Below are 22,187 nucleotides of genomic sequence, written 5' to 3'. Positions count from 1 at the left end.
AGGAGAGCCTTGGTGGGCTACGTTCCATAGGGTCACAAAGAGTTGGACATGACTAAAGCAACTTAGCTTGCACTCAGGATGCATCTTAAGTAAGGTGATACAACGTAAATTAATCTTCATCATATGATGTATAATATCTGGTTGGCCCATCACTCTTCTTTTTCTCTGAATTGAAATTTTTTTTTAATTTTGTATTGGGATGAGTGTGTTAGTCACGTACTTGTGTCTGACTCTTTGTGACCCCATGGACTATAGCCCACCAGACTCCTCTGTCCTAGCCAATTAACAAACAATGTTGTAATAGTTTCACGTGGATAGTGAAGGGGTTCAGCCATACGTTGCCCCATCACTCTTCATGCTGAGATTAATTCCTTGATCAAGGGCAATGACAGCCAAATCCTACCCTTGAAAGCCTTTCCACTAAGAAGTAATCTAGTGTGTTATTATTCTGGCATTATACAAATGCTGTTTCCTTTCAACCATTTAGTTACTGATGAGCTCAAATTAATAATCCTTGCCTGACTCAATATTTTCATTAGAGGCTGCAAAATGACATTTTTCAAATTCTCTCATTCTTAGCTGGTCTTCTTGTATAGAGTTTTTCCTCATCAGCTGAGCTGTTTAGTTAACCTACAATGCATTTCCAACTGAAAAGTTAGGGAAATGCCAGCTTCTTCCCTTTGCCAATTTTAACAGTAAAGAATTGTTTAAAAGGGCAATATCAAATGGTAACAAATGAGATTTTTTTCAGTCCTGTTTTTTAAGTAGCATTGTGGACTTACAGAGTTTTCATTAATTCATTATGTTTGAATCGTATATAATCCTTTGTTTTGTTTTGATCTTTCAAATTATCATGACTCTTGGCCAGTTGTGGGCAGATTTTTAATATATGAGTCTGAAGCTGATCTAAAAAGCCTCTTAATGAAAGCGAAAGTGGAGAGTGAAAAAGTTGGCTTAAAGCTCAACATTCAGAAAACGAAGATCATGGCATCCGGTCCCATCACTTCATGGGAAATAGATGGGGAAACAGTGGAAACAGTGTCAGACTTTATTTTGGGGGGCTCCAAAATCACTGCAGATGGTGATTACAGCCATGAAATTAAAAGACGCTCACTCCTTGGAAGAAAAGTTATGACCAACCTAGATAACGTATTCAAAAGCAGAGACATGACTTTGCCGACTAACTAGTCAAGGCTATGGTTTTTCCTGTGGTCATGTATGGATGTGAGAGTTGGACTGTGAGGAAGGCTGAGCGCCGAAGAATTGATGCTTTTGAGCTGTGCTGTTGGAGAAGACTCTTGAGAGTCCCTTGGACTGCAAGGAGATCCAACCAGTCCATTCTGAAGGAGATCAACCCTGGGATTTCTTTGGAAGGAATGATGCTAAAGCTGAAGCTCCAGTACTTTGGCCACCTCATGCAAAGAGTTGACTCATTGGAAAAGACTCTGATGCTGGGAGGGATTGGGGGCAGGAGGAGAAGGGGACGACCCAGGATGAGATGGCTGGATGGCATCACTGCCTCGATGGACGTGAATCTGAGTGAACTCTGGGAGCTGGTGATGGACACGGAGGCCTGGCGTGCTGCAGTTCATGGGGTCGCAAAGAGTCGGACACGACTGAGCGACTGAGCTGAACTGAAGCTGATGAGAGAGATCTGGATCAGGGGAGTTCTCAGTAGTGGTTCAAGTCGCAGGAATGGGTAATATTGCCTAAGAAGAGTGTATAGGGTAAAAACTAAGCAGCCCAGGTTAGTAATTTAAGTAGCTTCCATAATTTATAGGAATAATCCTTAATATATGAATTTGTGAGTTTTTTCTTTGTAATTTTTCTTCAGTCTTTTATACTATTTTCATGAAATGACTAAAAATTACCAATTAATGCCTTGGAAATTTTTAGTACTCTATTGGAATAACGAGCTGCTACTTTTAATAATTTATTCTGTCTGTAATCAATAACCACAGGCTGTTTTGAATCCTTCTAGTCACTCTTGGAGGCCCATGATATTGTGGCATCAAAGTGTTACGAGTCACCTCCATCAAGCCCAGAAATGAATAATTCTTCTATCAATAATCAGTTATTACCAGTAGATGCCATTCGTATTCTTGGTATTCACAAAAGGGCTGGGGAACCACTGGTGAGTTGATCAGTCAGTGCCTTCTTAAATCTGAAATCTTACATACTCGTGACTGATTCATTACTCTATCTCATTTTTTTCTTTCATGATTTATATCCTTATGAAAACTTTACTCATGTTTGTTTCATCAGTCTTTCTTGGCTTGTGTATAAAATACACAGGTGATACTCTCAACTTGATTTAACATGCAGAATTAAACCAAAATTAAACTGAAATAGAGGAGAGAAGAAGTTTGCTGGTGAGTAGAAAAAATTTCAGAGGGTAACTATTTTTTTCCTGTACCCTTTGAAGAAATGAATTGAGGTTGCTTGCTAATTATATATAGTAGCAAAAAGCAGCAGAACATTATTATTAAAAATTGAAAACATTGGTAGGATTCTGTAAGTTTAAATGTTTACAGTTTCATGCTAACATGGCATTTCTGGGCTCTGACAATGAGAACAGTGAAGTGAGAAGAAAAAATACCAGGAACAAGGCCATCAGAATGCACAAATACATTGCTTGCTCCTTTGAGCTTCCTCATATCTTGTGGAATGCAGCCTAAGATATGTTTAATTTTCAAGGTTACTCTTGCGGTGGAAGTCCTTTTTTTAAGGGATGGTGTATGTTGTCACAGTTGTACATGGTTTAATGAGATTGGAATATTGAGTTACGAGTGAACATGGGAAAAGTAGGAATGATTTACTCACTTATTTTTAGAATTATTTTCTTATATATACATATTCAGGAATATTTACGATTTCTTCCTAAAAACCTAAAATCAGTAATTCCATTACTTATTTTCTTCAGGGTGTAACATTTAGGGTTGAAAATAACGATCTGGTAATCGCCCGAATCCTCCATGGAGGGATGATAGACCGTCAGGGTCTGCTTCATGTGGGAGATATCATTAAAGAAGTCAATGGCCATGAAGTTGGAAACAACCCAAAGGAATTACAAGAATTATTGAAAAATATTAGTGGAAGCGTCACCCTGAAGATTTTACCAAGCTATAGAGATACCATTATTCCTCAACAGGTTAGTAATAAAATTCATGCTAATATTAAGAATCCTTTTTTTAAAAAATGACACTGTTGGATGTCACCACCAGTTGCTACTTTTTGGCTAAAGAGAAGAGAAAAAACTGTCTGGTTTAATTGTTCTAAAGTGCCTTATTTTGTCGTGGGTGAATTCTTGGTATTTTTAAACAATATTATCTTATTATTCAAAAGGAATTTACTTAAGAAATCTCTTTGTGAATACCATGAACCCTCTGTTCAATTCAGTCATCAGTTGTGTCATCTGACTGTTTGCGACCCCATGGACTGCAGCACTCCAGACCTCCCTGTCCATCACCAACTCCTAGAGTATGCTCAAACTCATGTCCATTGAGTTGGTGATGCCATCCAACCGTCTCATCCTCTGTCTTCCCTTTCTCCTCCTGCCTTCAATCTTTCCCAGCTTCAGGGTCTTTTCAGATGAGTCAGTTCTTCACATCAGTGGCCAAAGTATTGGAGTTTCAGCTTCAGTATCAGTCCTTCCAATGAGTATTCAGGACTGATTTCCTTTAAGATGGACTGGTTGGATCTCCTTGCAGTCCAGGGGACTCTCAACAGTCTTCTCCAACACCACAGTTCAAAAGCATCAATTCTTCGGCACTCAGCTTTCTTTATAGTCCAACTGTCACATCCATACATGACTACTGGAAAAACCATAGCTTTGACTAGATGGACCTTTATTTGCAAAGTAATGTCTCTGCTTTTTAATTTGCTGTCTAGGTTGGTATAGCTTTTCTTCCAAGGAGCAAGCGTCTTTTAATTTCATGGCTGCAATCACCATCTGCAGTGATTTTGGAGCCCCAAAAAATAAAGTCTCACTGTTTCCATTGTTTCCCCATCTATTTGCCATGAAGTGATGGAACCAGATGCCATGATCTTAGTTTTTCAAATGTTGAGTGTTAAGCCAACTTTTTGGCTTAACACTTGTGCAGTGCACATGTGCAGTGATTTTTGGACCCTAGCATTTCGGTAACCTGCAGCTAATATGAGAAAAACCTTAAAGACTTTTTGTCATTAATTAGCAAACAGTTTTGACACATGTCCTGTTCCAAGCCCTCATGTTCCTCATGTTCCAAGAGGAAAATAAGCATGTAGTCCTGATCACCTCTAGCTTAGTGTTCTAGTGATGGGCTAAACAGAGAATGAGGCCAGAAAGAGAGGATGGGTCCAAACTGGAAAGAATCTTGAACACACCTTGGTTTGTACCATTTGCTCTCCGTTTTGTAACTGATTTTTAGGTAAAACAGATTATTAAGCATGGCAGTGTTTTAATGACAGTGGTCACTAACCTCATTATGTTGAGTGAATTTTAAAAAGAAGAGAGATGAGATTGTGTAGCCAGGAAGCAGATTTTTGAAAGTGTGAGGTAATTTGTGAAAGGCAATTCTTAGGAAGGCTGTGATGACTGCTTTGTTTCAAATAACTGTGCCACCACTTACTAGCTTATCCTCTCTGTTTTTGTTTTCTCATCTGCATAGTTAGTATTTCTTTTCTCAAGAGATTACTGTAAGGATCAAAGAAGTTAATTCAGCAGCACCTGTCAGCCCAGCCCATGCCAGCCCATAGCTGCATGCCAGCCCATAGCTGCTGCTATTGTTGTGATGGTGGTAATGAGGTGGTGGTGTAATTCCAAAGAAATGGTAAAGAAGGAAAAAGTAATGAGATAATTGCAAAGGAACAGTTAACACTTAAGATAAGCATGTTGAAACTTGAGAGAGTTTTCAAATCCAAATAATATAGACATAGGAAATATTTATCAGTGTTTTAGATGCATTCAATTATTTAGGTTTTCTAGAAATTTGTTCCAAGTATGAGTAAAACTGCAGGTCTTGTACGTAAGATGCTGCCACTATACTTATTTTAGTATTGTTAATATGATAATTTAAAAGACTAGTATGTCTATTTCTGTAAAAGTCTTAGAAATAACCTGTGTTGAATACCTGCTTTATATTGTTCTTTGGGAGAGTAAGGATAGTCAGTCATGAATTTTTAGCATGTAAATTGGATTTCTGAAAATATACAGGTTTGTTGTGAACTTTTGTTTAAATAAAGGATAGAGACCTTGTCTTTTCAAGGAAAAGAAGCATAAGAGAAATGGCATTAGAAATTAGACATTTTAAATAGCTAGACCCTCAGACTAGCTTTATTCCTCAGTTGGCACCTAAGTATTGGAAAAGTAGGACTTAATATTTATTTATTTTTTAAAAATTATACATTAGTTGTGATATTTAGACTTTTTTTTTAACCCCTTGTGGTTCAGGCTTCAGAATTCCTACCAGCTCACCATGACTATAATGGACTTCTATGGAAAATTTTTTGTAATATCAGTAGCTAGGGCTTTGGCTCAAATCCCATTGTAGAATCTGCACCTGGTGAATGTTCTGAATTATGTGAAATGCAAGGATCTTTAACCCTGTCTTTAGACATACATTGTTCTCTGTCTTATGCCTTCTCAAAATCTGCTTTTTATTTAGCCTTCAGAATTGGGAGAAGGCATTGAAATGGGGAAGGTCTAACCTTCCATCCAAGCCTGAGCCGGTCTCAGACCTGTCTTACCATAAAAAAAGAAGGGACTAACATGAAAACTTCCAACAGGAGAGATAAAACACACCCAAATTGGGATATTTTTAAAGCGAAAGGGGGAATAATTACTAATTATACTAGAATAGGACTGTCCTGGGCACACTGTGTTCCTCTTATAAGAGTAACACTAATGGAAAGCAAGGGCTTTTAGCCTCCCCAGTTCTGCTGCTCTTTCACTGACTGGAAGCTCCACCAACTCTATTTCTTAACTGCCATGAGAGCAGATGGAAGCCAGGAGGTCTTCATACCAGGGTTGTGTCTTTCAAAGCATGGTCAATAGATCATCTTTATCAATATCATTTGAGGCACTTATTAAAAATCCAAAATCTTTCATGAGACCACAAAATCTATATTTTTAAATTTGAAGACCAGGAGGGGTTAGAAATTGCAGCTAATTCTGAAGTTCTCCAGCTTACATGTATGTAGGTTTCCAAAGACTTTAAAATTCCATCTCTTTATTTAAGGCCAAATTAATGGGAATTCTCTCTTTAAGGCCATTATGAGCCACATAACAAAAATATGAAGAAATTTGTCTTATTTCATTCAAGGATGTACATGTAAGAATTCTCAACAATGTATTAGCAAATGAAATTTAATGATATATAAAAAAGATAATATAACGTGTCCAAGCTAGGATTGTTTCATGTTAGAAAGTTCATATATGTAACCAAACAAATTAACAGATTAAAGAAGAAAAAATCAGTAGAAAATTCGATAAAATTCAGTACCTGTTCATGATTTTTTTAATTTATTTATTTATTTTACTTTACAATATTGTATTGGTTTTGCCATACATTTATTTGAATCCACCATGAGTGTACATGTGTTTCCCATCCTGAATCCCCCTCCCTCCTCCCTCCCCATCCCATCCCTCTGGGTCATCCCAGTGCACCAGCCCCAAGCACACTGTATCATGCATCAAACCTGGACTGGCAGTTCGTTTCACATATGACATTTTACATGTTTCAATGCCATTCTCCCATACCATCCCACGTTCACCCTCTCCCACAGTCCAAAAGACTGTTCGATACATCTGTGTCTCTTTTGCTGTCTCGCATACAGGTTATTGTTACCATCTTTCTAAATTCCATATATATGGGTTAGTATGCTGTATTGGTGTTTTTCTTTCTGGCTTACTTCACTCTGTATAATAGGCTCCAGTTTCATCCACCTCATTAGAACTGATTCAAATGTATTCTTTTTAATGGCTGAGTAATATTCCATTGTGTATATGTACCACAGCCTTTTAAGATTAGTAAATTGGGAACAGGAAAGAACCTCCTTAATCTTATTAAAAAAAAAAAAACTAAAACAAACATTATTCTCAATAGTTGACTGTTAGAAGCATTTCTCTTTAAAAATTAGGAACAGGACTTTAAGCTGGTCTTTCTGAGACTACTTGAGTGCCAAGCCCAGGGCCCCTGTGAAGTCCCATTTCCACTCCCAAGATGGAAAAATCCCACCATAAAGAGAAACTGGCCAAACTTCAGGCATACTTGTGCATTGGTAAAAAGGAACCACCCTCAGATGATATAACAGATATCTGTTTTAACAGATGATAAAAAAAATCTTCAATTCTCTTTTAAAAAAATTCAGAATAAACGTTATCTCTGATTTTAAAGAGGTAAGTATAGCTGCAAACCAGTAAGTGATGATTCATTTTAACAGTCCTGATGCTCAAACATTTCTGGCAGCAGTCCATTACCAGCTGTGCTGAGACAAAGCTCCTGACAGAAAAGCCACCCAAATCTTAGACCAGCTTGGTGTCAACAAGCTTTCAGAATCCTGGCAGAAGCTGGGTAGAAAGCCGCACTTGCTATTGGGAAGGAGAGTGATCTTGTTCAGAATTTTGATGAGGCTTCCAACAGTGAAGCAAACAGAACTTCTTTAAAAAAAGAAAGAAAAGAAACTTCAAGAATGTTGACTCCTAAAAAATTTTGTTTAGGATGTAGTTAAATATAGAAACCTGTAGTATTTTAAGTTCTGAGGCTCTTGGGCACTGCTGCTTTTTAAATTTTTGTTTGTACACAATTATTTGTTTGCAGTTAATTGAGCCAAAGAAACCAGAACATAACGTTTAAAACAAAGGTTAATAATGTCATTGCCTAGTTAAAAAAAATTAAGAACTAGAGAAGGATGTTCATCAGTACCATTTATGTTCAATATTTTATGGAAAATTCCATAAGCACAAGAAGACAGAAATAATTATGAAAGCAGAAGATTTGAAAAGAACATAAAACATTATTTTCAAATAATATTTTTTTAACTGAAACCCTCCCTGAACTATAAATTACTAGAAATAATTTAGCAGAATGCTTTGAAATAAGATTAATATACAAAAGTCAGTTTCATTTATATATGCCATCAGCAGACATCTGTAGATATAACTAAGACATCATTTATAATAGAGAATGTCACATTTATGTCTAGAAATAGCCTAATAAAAATATTCACCTCCATGCACAAAAAAATTAAGATTTAAATAGATATATCATGTTCATGGACAGGAAAACAGTATTATGAAGATATCAATTTTCCTCAAACTGACTTGTAGATTCAGTTAAATTCCAATGAAAATTTCAATAAGATTTTTCTTGGCATTTGATAAGATGCATAGCTAAGACACTTGAGGCAGAAAAGCAGAAATAGGAGCTTTTTATTTTTTTAAATTTTAAAATCTTTAATTCTTACATGCGTTCCCAAACATGAACCCCCCTCCCACCTCCCTCCCCATAACATCTCTCTGGGTCATCCCCATGCACCAGCCCCAAGCATGCTGTATCCTGCGTCAGACATAGACTGGCGATTCAATTCTTACATGATAGTATACATGTTAGAATGCCATTCTCCCAAATCATCCCACCCTCTCCCTCTCCCTCTGAGTCCAAAAGTCCGTTATACACATCTGTGTCTTTTTTCCTGTCTTGCATACAGGGTCGTCATTGCCATCTTCCTAAATTCCATATATATGTGTTAGTATACTGTATTGGTGTTTTTCTTTCTGGCTTACTTCACTCTGTATAATCGGCTCCAGTTTCATCCATCTCATCAGAACTGATTCAAATGAATTCTTTTTAACGGCTGAGTAATACTCCATTGTGTATATGTACCACAGCTTTCTTATCCATTCATCTGCTGATGGACATCTAGGTTGTTTCCATGTCCTGGCTATTATAAACAGTGCTGTGATGAACATTGAGGTACATGTGTCTCTTTCCATTCTGGTTTCCTTGGTGTGTATGCCCAGCAGTGGGATTGCTTGGTCATAAGGTAGTTCTATTTGCAATTTTTTAAGGAATCTCCACACTGTTAGGAGCTTATTATTAATGTGTAGGAATTAATATATGTGGTATTGGCATAGGATTAGACAGAATGAGCAGTGGAAGAGAGAGTTCAGAAAGAGATCTACACATATACGTTACTTTGATATCTCACAGAGCTGATATGTCTTTCAGTGAGAAAAAGACTATTCAGTGAAAGTGTTAATTCATAGGGATAATATGTGAAAATGTGTTCCTGTTTACTGTCCGTACACCAATCAAGTAAAAGGGGATACATGGTCAGTAAACATGCGAAGAGATAGTTAAAATCACAATGTGAGATACCATTTTATACCATTCAGTTGCAAAAAAATGTAGATGTGAATCTAGACTCTCTATTCTACATTGCTGGTGGCATGTAAGTTGGTATAACCACCTTGGGGGGCAAAAGGTTTAGCATTATCAAGGCTGAAAGTTTCCACATATTAAGACATGTAATTTTTTACAGCAATACTTGTGTAGCTGGAAACATGTTGATAAGCATGTCAGTTCCCTACAAGAGCACATACATATAGCATAATACTATCTTTTAAAAGTTTTAAATAGCTGTGTATTTTTGAAGATTATATATAGGTTTAATAAAACTTACAAAAAGGAAAGCAAAGAATTTGTGAACACAAGATTCAGGATGAGGGTTACCTTTGAGTTTGGGGAAGCCAGGGCAGTGCAAGGGAATGGAATGTGGGCAGGAGGACCGTGTAGGTTTCTAGCTTCTGTTTTATGTGGTAAGCTCATGACTGTTTATTCCATTATTAAAACCAACAAGATTAAAAAACAAAAGCAGACCTTGCATGGACCAATGACTCAAGTGTAGTGTAAATTAAGAATTATTAGTATGATTCAGCTCGGCGTAGGTTTATTTGTTTGTTTATACTAACAGAATGTGACCCACGTATGGTTATTTACCGTACAGGAGTATGAATTGCCCCTCAGAGCTTTTTAAACCAAATGTATAGTTTCCTTGCTGATTTCAAAATATGTTATTTGTATGTGTGCATTTGAGATGTTCAACCAACACATTCCCAAATGAATTACCAGCCTCTTTCTGATTTATGACCAAGGTCATGGTGGAGATGTTTCTCCAGCCTTTCACATTTGATTTCTTCTACTAACTGCTACCATTTGCACAGGCACAGCATATTTCTGTACAGTATTTTATTTTGTCAGTACTTTGATTTTTTATTTTTACTTTTTAAAAATATCTTGGAGGTAAAGTTCATAGAAATAGCATACACTTAAAGTATGTAATTAATGAATGTGGACATATTATGTACGCATGAGACCCTCAATACAGTCGAGATAGTGAACATCTCTGTCACCCCTAGAAGTTTTCCTGGGTTCACTGTAATCCTTCCTGCCTGCTCCTTATCCCAACCTTCATGCCAGGCAAGTACTGCTCTTCTGTCACTATAAACTAGTTTATATTTTCTGTATTTTTATATAAATGGGTTCATACAACATGAATCCTTTGATTTTGCTTTTAAAAAAAAAAAATCTGACTTCTTTCATTCAACATAATTATTTGAGAGATTTAACCATGTTTTCCTGTGTATCAGTAGTTGATTCCTTCTTATTGACAAGTGGTATTCCATTACATGGCTGAACCACAGTTGGATTATCCACTAACTGGCTAGTGAACATTTCTGTTGTTTTTAGTTTGGGGCTATTATAAATAAAGATGCTAAACATTTACATTCAAGTCCCTTGAGTAAATACCTAAGACTTGAAGTATTGGGTCATTTGATAGTTGTACGTTGAACGTTTAAAGAAATGGCCAAACTATTTTCAAAAGTGGTTGTACCAGTTTACATTTTCACCAACATTACATGAAAGTTGCAGTTATTGCACGTCTTCACCAACATTTGGTATGGTCAGTCTTTATAATTTTAGCCATTCTTATAAGGATGGATGGTGTCTTATGGTGATTTTAATTTGCATTTTCCTAATGATTGCTAATATTGAGCATCTTTTCATGTGCTTATTTGCCATGGTTATGACAACTTTAATGTCTTCAAATCTTTCACCCATTTTTTGAGTTGTTTTTTTCCATTTGTTTAGTTTTGAGAGTTCTTTATGTTTTGATACAAATACTTTATCGGAATTATGATTTAGAAAGACTTTTTCGTAGTGAGAAGGCTTGTCTTCATTCTCTTAGCAGTATAATATGAAGGCAGATGTTCTTAATTTTGGTGAAGTCTAATTAGTCCTTTTTTTAATGAATCATGCTTTTTTTCTGTGTAAAAAAAATGTCTGTACAACACAAGGTTATAAAGATTTTCACTTTTAGTTGTATACTCACATCTTGTTCTATGATCCATTTTCTCTGAATTTTTGTTTAGGGTATAAGATATGAATCAAAGAATTGGTTTGGATTTCCTGTTTCTGTTTTTGCATCTGGGTATCCAAATTTTCCAGCTCTGTTTGTTGAAAAACTGTTTCTTTCATTAGATTTGGACATTTTTTTTATTGTTTCTACTTCAAATATTTTTTCTGTTCCTCACTTTCTCCTGCCCTTTGGTGATGCATGAGCTATTCATGTTGGGCTCCTGGAAGCTGTCCCGTAGCTCACTGATACTCTTTTCATTTCTTCAGTCTTATTCTCTCCCCCTTTTTCATGTTGGACAGCTTCTATTGCAATGTCTTCACATTTATTATTCTTTTTTTTCCCTAAGATGTCTAATCTGCTGTTAACTATATCTGGTATACTTTTCATCTCAGATATTTTTGTTTTCATCTCTAGAAATTTGAACTGAATCTTTTTTTCTTTATATCTGCCATGTTTCTACCTAACATGTCGAATCCTTCCTCTAGCTTCTTGAACATATGCTACAATATGTAAAGTTACTAATTCAGTCCTATTTGTCATTTCTGTGTCACTCTTCACTGGTTTATTTTTCTCCATATTTTAGATTGTATTTTCCTGCTTATTTGCATGCCTGGTTATTTTTGATTGGCTGCCAGATCTGAATTTTATCTTAATGAGTACTGATATTTTTTTATTCTTAGAAGTATTCTCAAGCTTTGTTCTAGAATAGTTATAAGGGAGCAATCAGACCCTTTCAGGTTTTGTTCTATAAGCTTTGTTAGGCGAAATCAGAGTAAGACCAAGTCTAGGGCAAAACTTTTGAATACTGAAAGAAAGTGAAGGTGAAGTCGCTCAGTCATGTCCGACTCTTTCAGATCCCATGGACTGTAGTCTACCAGGCTTCTCTGTCCATGGGATTTTCCAGGCAAGAGTACTGGAGTGGGTTGCCATTTCCTTCTCCAGGGGATCTTCCAGACCGAGGGATCAAACCCAGGTCTCCTGCATTGCAGGCATGAATTATGAAGTTTTTTCACTCACAATGGTGATAGCAGAAACTGTTTGACGTTACATGACCTTCTGATATCTTTGCCCATTAATGCTTCTCTTTACCTGATTATTCAGCTGAACCTGGAGGGAGTCCTCTGCAGTTCTCAAGTTCTTTCTCTGGGCAATCTTTCCTTACTGTTGCTCTTTTTTGTGCACTGCGGCCACTTTGATAGCTCTGGTCACTCAGCTCACCTCCTCAAGGTGGAGACTATCAGGCTTCCACTTAGAGTCCCCCTTCCTGCATTGCACCTAGAAATTTTTCTCTGCAGTTAGTTGGGACAATGGTAAAGTTCATCTTGTTTGTTTCCATTTTTTTAAGGATCACTGTCTTTGTAGTCTGATGTCTTGACAAACATTTCATATATTTTGTCCAATATTTTAGTTGTCTCAGGTTAGAGAATAGGTCCTTGTTACTTCATTTTAGTCAGAAGGGGGAGTCATTTTATTCTCACTTTGATTACCATAAGACCTTAGTTTTCATTTAGAAGGTTCTAAAAGTCAAGAAGTAAGAATACATATTCAGTTGAAATCTCTTTCCTAATCCACTACCAGTCTAGTCCTCATTCCTATTCTTAAACAATTAGATTGCTTCCAATCACTTGTGATTAAAAAATAATCAGTAGTTAATAGTTTTCTATGTAAGTCATTTTACATATATCTGAGTTAACACTGCTGTTGAGTACATTCCCAGAGATGGATTACTAGGTCAGAGGTTTTTTGTAATTTTGATAGCTGTTGATTGCTACATTGGCCTCTCAAGGGATTAAATCAATTCTTCCACCAACCTGTTAGGACTGTGGGTCAATTGGGATTTTCCTATCTACAGAATGTTGTCAGATATTTGGATCCCTGCTAATGTGATGGGAGGAAAATGTTACTATAATATAGTCTTAATTTATCTTTATACTCTGAGTGAGGTTAACATTGCTTCCTGGTTTCAAAGCCACTTTCTTTTTTCTATTCCATCTCCTTTGTTGATCACTTAGCTCTGTTAGTGATTAGAATATGAGATTGAAATATATTAGCAGATTGTGTTTAGTCACTTCTTAACCAATAAACAGTTAACATCCATAGCTTATTAGTGAAATATTTTTAAATGTGCTTAATAAAATATAATTGTACAAAATCTAGTCAAATCTCTATGATTTAAAGGCCATTGCAAAATGTTTAGATCAAAGGTTGGGGTTAATTGATTTTTCAGACAAATTTTCAAAGGTCAGAGTAAAACTAATATAATCTGAGTGTTTGGAGCATGAGAGTAATGTCCCAAAACTAATTTGGTTAATGAGAAAAATGAGAATTGTTTCTTGTAGAAATCATTTACATTTAAGAGATGTGATTTGTTTCACAAATGATATTTCCAGCGCCATTTGATGGGAGTAGGGAAGTGAATATTTGAAATTTGGGCTAACTGAGAAAGTCTAAGCCTTTTGTTACAAAGTATATTCTGACCCACAGATAAGACCAATAGACACATTCATGGTTAGATGATAGGATTCTCTTACTATTCCTCCAATACAGCTTTTATGAGAAATAAGGAGTATCCAAGTATTTTTTTTTTTTACAACTTTTACATATCCCTCCTTCATCTTTACTTCATCTCCAGTAACTTTTGCTTCTATCATTTATAATTTTCAGGTATTATACCCTTTGGACATTTAATTAGGGAAGTAGTTGCTTTACCAAGTGAATGAAATGAAAATGGGCCAGTAGTTTGTTTATATTTATTTAATTTATTATCAGTTTAAAGTCTGGCTTTATTTATGCAATCAAAAATATATTTTTAGAGTTGCATCAGTATGGAGAGGCATCCAGCACACGTCCGTCAGGTATGGTGTCATTCCAGGACATTTTGTGGTACTCCATGTTTCTGTCTTATTGGCCAACTAAATTTACCTAATTACACTTAATCATTTTGGTTTTTATCCATTGCCAAAGCACTGAGCTGCATGCCATTGTCAAGTTAGCCAATTGTCACATTTTAGTGATTATAATACTGTTTGTATGCTTGCTTCGTAGGTATTTCTAAAATTGCGTATCAGGAAAAAAATTACTGGCTTACTGATTTTTTTTTTAAGCATTAATATTTAGCCTTTCAAAAGGTATTGAAAATATTCTGAATGCTTTCTATCAAAATCATCTAATTGTAAATAACTAAAATTTTGTTGTGTCTCAAATTTAATTATTTTAAAATTATTTTAATATGCATCTATCACATTACATTTTACTACACTAATAATGTAATGGATCTACTTGTGCTATTTAAATATCCTGTTTGGTTATATTTATAGAAGTATGATAAACATAGGAAAGTAACATTATTATTTTGACTAACTGTGTGTTTTCCTGCTCATTAGTTTACCTGCTGATTAATGCTTAGTCAGTTCTCTAGAAGATAAAATTTAAATTTCTATAAATATGCCTGGAAAAGATCTGTAGTAAGAAAGTAATTGGTCTGAACTTGCCATTGAATACTGAAAATGCTTAACTAGAATTCAAAATTAAATAAACTAAATATTTTGGATATTAGAGGTCATAACTAACCATGGTAACTGACATAGTTTTATTAATAAAACAGATTTTAAAGAAATTTGCATTCCAATTTGAATTTAAATTGGAAAATAACTTCAAGGCTTTTTTTAGTATTTGTCTTACTATTAATTTGATGCTGATCATTTACATCAAAGCAGGATAATTCCAGAAAACTATTTTTCTCACAACTTTTGGCCAGTGTGAATCTATGTGACTAAAAATATATGTTATTAACAGGGATGAAAGTTTGTTTTTTTTTTAAAAAAAGGTTACTGACTATATTTCAGGTCTGATTTCAACATGAACCTTTATTGTTTAATTTTGGCTTTAGGAACCTTTCAAAAAGTCATTCCTACTGTATCTGAAACATATGACCTAACTGCATATATTAGTTCAGGATGTTCATTAGAAACTGGCATTTACTTGCATAAAAATTATGCACTGTTGGTTGGACAATCATGTGAAAAGATTGGGAGAAAGTGAGAAAGTAAGAAAGGTGGAAGAAAACACTTGTTAAACTGTTGAGATTAGAAGTTAAAGATAGAAACAAAAATTTATTGGTGTACTAATGTTTACTTCCTGTTTTCTGATACCAAATTATTAATGTTCTAATAACTTTATATTCAAGAAAAACAAGTTCCTTAGTTGAAGTACTAAATACATTATCATTTACATTATCAATTAATTCGCAGTGCTTTGAAAAAATTTCCAAAATCCAGGGACAAATGGTACATTTCTAGTATTTTTAATTGTGCTGTGTTTTAGGTATTTGTGAAATGTCATTTTGATTATAATCCATACAATGATAACCTGATACCCTGCAAAGAAGCAGGATTGAAGTTTTCAAAAGGAGAAATTCTTCAGATTGTAAACAGAGAAGACCCAAACTGGTGGCAGGTTAGTACACTTCTCAAAATTTCTTCACCTGTTTTCTTATTTTCAATCTTAGATCTGACCAATATCTGAATATTCAGGAGGAGAGTATTATTATTTGTTTCAGTGATTTTTTTTTTCCCTGCATGAACAGCTCCTGCTTCGTGGCTATTAATTTTGTGGACAGAAGACCAAATTGAGAGGGACTTTGTGAGCAGCTGTTAATAAATTCAGTGTTAACTAGCCTGTTGTTTAGAGACTAGGCCAGTCGGTTCTTCCACATAAGATTACAGTAAAATACAGTACTCAGCAGGAACAACTCCCCTGAGGTCATCCCTTTTCAGTGTTTGTTTTAACTAGAAGTCTTTACTGTGGGTAGAGTAGTCTTCCTCTTGTCTCCTCTCACTGTATGTATGTTCATGACAAATAAAATTTAATTTCTTTAATTCTTGAATCTATTTGCCCACCTCAGTTATTGAGAGTTGGAGGTTTGCGTTATCATCTGTGTTGTTTGGTTTTGGATTAAAGTCTGTGTGTATAGAAAGGGATATGTGTTACCACTGTCTTTTCCCCTCCATTTTTCAGAAGATGTGTGTAATAGTCTTCTTGTTTTTCCTTTTCACTAATACAGCTTTCAGAAGTCTCTAGCAGCAGTAATAAGTCTGTTTTTGTAATTATTTACAGAGACTAACAACCAGAACTGGAGAAACAGTCTAAAATTCCCTTAAACTGTCAAAGTAAAAGAGAGTCTCATTAAGGAGCAAGGTGTAAGTGGGAAGGACCTGGGATCCACACTGAACTCTGAATTAAACTGAGATATTAGAAACTCAGAGCTTCCCTGGTGGCTCAGACCATAAAGAATCTGACTGCAATGCAGGAGACCCAGCTTCAATTCCTGGGTCAGGAAAATCTCCTGGAGAAGGGAATGGCAGCCCACTCCAGTATTCTTGTCTGGAGAATTCCATGGCCAGAGGAGCCTGGCAGGCTACAGTCCGTGGGATCACAAAAAGTCAGATACCACCGAGCAACTAAACTTTCATTAGTAACTCAAATTAAGATATTATAATGTATAAGTATACTATGTGGTGAGAGAACTAAGAAACAAGTAAACAGAATCCATGAGTTCAAGAGGTTTCGATTGAATTTCTTAGAACTCTCATCTAAAAATATCTGCTTTCTATGGGCGGTTTCCTTTGTTGAACTTTCCCAAGTTTCTTTTCTACCCCCTTCTCTCTGAATGCCATCTCTTAGTTTTCTTCTAACCCTGTCAGCATTATCTATCTGTCTCTTCCTGCATTTTTGTCATCTGTTACTCAAAATGTATTTTTCAAGATTTTAATTGCTAAAAATAATAACTGGATTTTTCTGTTCTAGTTGTAAGGGTAAAGTCCCTAACATTGTGCGATAAGCCACTGTCTCTAGTAGCCAGTTCTCCAGCCACTGTTTTGAAATACTTTGGGTTTCAGTTTAAAAGTTGTTTTTTTTTTAATTAATTTATTTTTTATTGAAGAATAATTGTTTTACAGAAATTTGCTGTTTTCTGTCAAACCTCAACATGAATCAGCCATAAGTATACATATATCCCCTCCCTTTTGAAGCTCCCTCCCAACTCCCTCCCTATCCCGCCACTCCAGCCCAACACAGAGCCCCTGTTTCATTTTCCTGAGGCATACAGCAAATTCCCATATCTATTTAACATATGGTAGTGTAAGTTTTCTTGTTACTCTTTCCATACATCTCACCCTCTCCTCCCCTCTCCCATGTTCGTAAGTCTGTTCCCTATGTATGTTTCTCCATTGTTGCCCTGTAAATAAATTCTTCAGTACCATTTTTCTAGATTCGATATGAATGCATTAGAATGTGGTATTTATCTTCCTCTTTCTGACTCACTTCACTCTGTATAATAGGTTCTAGGTTCATCCACCTCATTAGAACTGACTCAAATGTGTTCCTTTTTATAGCTGAGTATATTCCATTGTGTATATGTACCACAACTTCTTTGTCCATTCATCTGTCGATGGACATCTGGGTTGCTTCCATGTTCTAGCTATTTTAAATATTTAAATAGTGCTGCAATGAACAGTGAGGTACATGAGTCTTTTTCAGTTTTGGTTTCCTCAGGGTATATGCCTAGGAGTGGGATTGCTGGGTCATATGGTGGTTTTATTCCTAGTTTTTTAAGGAATCTCCATACCGTCTTCCATAGTGGCTGTATCAATTTACATTCTCACCAACAGTGCAAGAGCGTTCCCTTTTCTCTACATCCTCTCCAGAATTTATTGTTTGTAGACTTCTTGATGAGGGACATTCCGACCGGTGTGAGGTGATATCTCGTTGTAGTTTTGATTCACATTTCTCTAATAATGAGCAAAGTAGGTGAAGTTTTACCCATTTTAAACTTAGTCTTCCTCTCAGGATATTCAGATTCCTAGCAGCATGAATTAACCCTCCACTCTGTTCTCCCAGTGCTGTCTGTCCCGCACCCCCTTTGATTTGGCCTCAGGAAATACCATTGTAGTAGGATTAATATGATAGTGAACACCTAACTAACAAGTGCTAATAGAGAGAACAGCATTTATTCCTTTCCATTCCCACTAGTTTAGTGTTATAAATAAGAAGGTATTAGTAATTTAAAGATCCTGTATGCTTTCGTATTTTGGTCTTAAAATTTCACTACCAGGTGGCACTCTGATTAGGTGCCCATTGATTCCTCAGTACCAAGGTCTTTCAGTATCCTGACAGTGCCATGGACTTAAATATCAAGGTCCATTTTTTAAGAGCAAACATTTTTTTTTAAACTGACTTCTGCTTGTCCTGCTTATTAGAATGTGGTCTCAAATTTTAGTCACTGACATATACAATTCATTAATTTGATTCTAGGCTAGCCATGTAAAAGAGGGAGGAAGTGCTGGTCTCATTCCAAGCCAGTTCCTGGAAGAGAAGAGAAAGGCCTTTGTTAGAAGAGACTGGGATAATTCAGGTGACAAACTCGACACAATAAGTATAAGTAGCCCTTTGTGGCCACATTTTCTTGCCTCTTTCATCTGAATTAGCGGATTAATATTATTTAAAATATATCTAGAGTCAATATCTGCTTCATTGTATCGCTCTCAAAAATAAACTTTTTGATCCCTTTCTGCCACCTGCTGGTATTATATCAGAATTCAGTGGCTCAGCTCACGCCTGCCCATTTCGGCTCTGTAGGACCCAACCCTGGGAAGATAATTCTCCCAGCCTTATAGAATACCACAGGGAAATGTATATATTCCAACATACCGTTTAAGTTATATTTGCCTTGTCATCCTTCAGGACCTTTCTGTGGAACCATAAGTAGCAAAAAAAAGAAAAAGATGATGTATCTCACAACCAGAAACGCAGGTATGTTTTAAATACTTTTTTGAGACATCCAAGTGAACTATGAAATAGCTTTATCATTAGTCAATGTGGCATATGTTCTAAATGTATAATTTTAAATGAATTAATTCATATTAATACCTGGTTGCAAGGAACTGCGATGTGGACACTCAGTGCAGTAATATATAGGCATTATTTAAATCCTGATATACATGCTTGTACTATCACCAGGGTGCTTTATGAGCATAATTTACAGTAAAATGAATTGGTTAAGATTTATGCTTGTATTAATGAAGGAAAATGTGACAATTGAAACATTTTTTTTAAGAACTTTGACAGGAACTTATGTGTTATGTCTACAGAACAAAATCCCTTTTTATGACTATGTTAAAAGTGTTATGATGTGATTAATGGCAAACATATTCTACCATAACGTTATCCATGATACTTTTGGAAAAACAGTACTGGACCAAACAAATCTTAGCCTGATCTAATACGATTCTTTCTTAAATTTTTTAGATTTAAAGACAGATAAACATGACACCCACCAGTTACCCTTTTCAGTTGTAGAGGCTAAGAGTGACATGCAGCTCTTTGAATCACAAGGCTCTAGAGACTCTGATTCAAAGACTCAAAAGAACTGATCATTGTAAAGTGCTTTCTTGACTTTAGAGCTTCTTCTATGCTGGTAATAAACTAAACAGTACACTATAAAGAAAATAATGTAATGACATATTACAATAATAATAATAATATAATAAGGGGAAAATAGACTCTCCCTTAACCTACTGTGGCGAAACTGTGCAAAGAAAGTGTTGCTATTAAGATAATAACCTAAGGAAGAAGTGTTATTACTGTAGATTGAGAGTCATAGCCATAATAATAGGTAATATAATATTTCAAATTCTCTTTGGCTTTATTTTTCATTAAATACATATAGTTAAAGCTTTCTTGCAAAATGAAAATTTTTTCATTTTCCCACTGATTGTAATGTTGGAATGTGTTTCTACTGAAAATAATTAGGATCAATGTTTTATTTTATACATAAATTTGGAATCTTAATATTTAAATGTTATTATGTTGCCTGTATGCATTTTATTAATCAAACTGATATTTGCAGAGTTTGCCACACAGTATTTATTCATTTATATCATTGGAAGGGGTACTCATTCTATGAAACTTAGTTAAGCAGCTACTCTAGGTATACAGCTATCCTTCCTATTTGATATGCACTTTTTAGTGGAATAGATTACATAAACTAATTTGCAATTTGATTATATTAACTAATTATTTCTACTGATGAATTGCAAAGAAACAAGTTTTAATGGATAGACTGTCTTTTAAGGATAAAGCAAGGACACTTTTTTAGCTTTGTTAGATTTTTAAGGCAAAAGGATAGAAGCAGATGTTTAAATCAGAATACAAAATAATTGTACTTTACCAAATTTATTTTTAATAATCGACGCTAAGTCAGTACAGTTCAAGTGATACTTCACTATCAAGACAGCTAAAACATCACTGAACAGAACCGAATATGATGTTTTCCTATTTCCTTACATTTAGAATTCGATCGTCATGAAATCCAGATATATGAGGAGGTAGCCAAAATGCCTCCCTTCCAGAGAAAGACGTTAGTATTGATAGGAGCTCAAGGTGTGGGACGAAGAAGCTTGAAAAACAGGTTCATAGTGTTAAATCCCACTAGATTTGGAACCACAGTGCCATGTAAGTCTTCCGCATTTCCTTTGCTATTTGATTTGAAAGGAAAGAATGTATGTGTCGGCAGGGGGGTGGAGAGGGTAGGAATTATTTTATTCCCAAGGAATTTCTGATTATGCCAATGGAAATGAACGAGCAAATGATACTGAAAAGCTCGACAACTCTACAGCTGTCTTGAAATAGCAGTGAAATAGCACTGTAATCTCTCTCAGATTGCTGCCTGGTGGCAGTCACTTCTCCAGACTCTTCAATCCGGTAATGTTCAGTAAATGCAGGTATTAAGAGTTGTGGCAAAATGAACATTAGCTTTGTATTTTCTTGTACGATTGACATATATCTGGAAAGTTGTGTTTCTCACTTATTTTACTGTAAAAGGGGAAAGATGCTGGATCTTCTGACACTCCCAGTGTAGCAGTCCCTTTGTGAATTTGTGTGTTCTTATAGGTCCCATTCCTTCAAGGTCATGAGTCTGCTTTTTGATAGCACATTAAAAGAGATTCTTCTTCCAGAGCAAGCAAGATTAATTAAGGTCACATATTTATTTATGTATAAAATACATGATGGGAAGTACAAGTATTAAGTGAACCAAACACTCATTTTATGACCTTTGCATTCTTTCTCCATTCATACATTTACAAGGAAAGTTAAATAACGTCAAAAGCACGCTTGATGAGAGTGGAGTTAGAGCAAGGAGTTAAATGATATATCTGCCTTATTATAAGGACTACTATACATGTGGTCTTTATGTCTTCATTTTGGAGATATATGAGCCTTTACTTATGGGAACTTATATCTTCCCTGAATATAAGCCAGTTTTGCCTTTGTAACTCCCCTTTCTGCGCTTCCATTGCTCACAAGCCCCGTTTTGATTCACACAGAATTTCTGTAGATATTTTAATTCCTTTAAGCTTTCCAAGTCAGGTCTTAGCCTGACCTCACTCCATCTCTTTCAGATGAGTTTTAGGGTGTCTCTCCTTTCATCCAGTATGCTTAGACATTCAGTTCTCAGTGAGTAATCCTGTTGCTAACATTCTTAGGGGTGTATTGAGGGAATAACTCTGTCACTGTCCCCATGTGTTGTTTGTAATCCCCTTAGGGTTTGAGTTGCATTGTATGCACTGTAAATCAGTAAATCAGACAAATCCTAGTTAAATAGTTAACAAAATAAAAATCCCACTGTGACCAGAGTATTTTAAAAGTATTTCGTTTTTTGTTTTTATCAAATTAATGCATTTGACATATTTTAATTAAGTAGTTCTTAAAAATATATAATGAAAAATAAC

At 35.5% G+C, this 22,187-nt stretch overlaps 2 protein-coding genes across 11 annotated transcripts in view; one reads left to right on the top strand and one right to left on the bottom strand.

Moving 5' to 3' along the window:
- PALS2 (protein associated with LIN7 2, MAGUK p55 family member) overlaps window positions 1-22,187 on the top strand; it is a 120,473-nt gene that overhangs the window by 83,111 nt on the left and 15,175 nt on the right. For 5 of the 10 annotated variants that reach the window (XM_069588165.1, XM_069588169.1, XM_069588167.1 and 2 more), the window contains exons 4-10: window positions 1,982-2,134; window positions 2,924-3,151; window positions 14,214-14,255; window positions 15,724-15,855; window positions 18,712-18,811; window positions 19,141-19,209; window positions 20,749-20,910. In XM_069588165.1, coding sequence (XP_069444266.1) covers window positions 1,982-2,134; window positions 2,924-3,151; window positions 14,214-14,255; window positions 15,724-15,855; window positions 18,712-18,811; window positions 19,141-19,209; window positions 20,749-20,910 — 886 coding nt within the window. The remainder of the gene's footprint in view (window positions 1-1,981; window positions 2,135-2,923; window positions 3,152-14,213; window positions 14,256-15,723; window positions 15,856-18,711; window positions 18,812-19,140; window positions 19,210-20,748; window positions 20,911-22,187) is intronic. The other 5 variants (XM_069588171.1, XM_069588173.1, XM_069588174.1 and 2 more) reach the window with 1 other exon arrangement.
- Window positions 17,309-22,187, bottom strand: part of GSDME (gasdermin E) — a 108,020-nt gene continuing 103,141 nt past the window's right edge. Inside the window, exon 11 of the mRNA XM_069588177.1 lies at window positions 17,309-18,762. The gene's annotated coding sequence lies outside the window, so the exon portion shown is untranslated. The remainder of the gene's footprint in view (window positions 18,763-22,187) is intronic.

Source organism: Ovis canadensis, chromosome 4 (genome assembly GCF_042477335.2).
Source record: "Ovis canadensis isolate MfBH-ARS-UI-01 breed Bighorn chromosome 4, ARS-UI_OviCan_v2, whole genome shotgun sequence".
In the NCBI taxonomy this organism is placed as follows: Eukaryota; Metazoa; Chordata; class Mammalia; order Artiodactyla; family Bovidae; genus Ovis; species Ovis canadensis.
The sequence above is the reverse complement of the archived record's forward strand: the minus strand, read 5'-3'. Positions and strand labels throughout refer to the sequence as shown.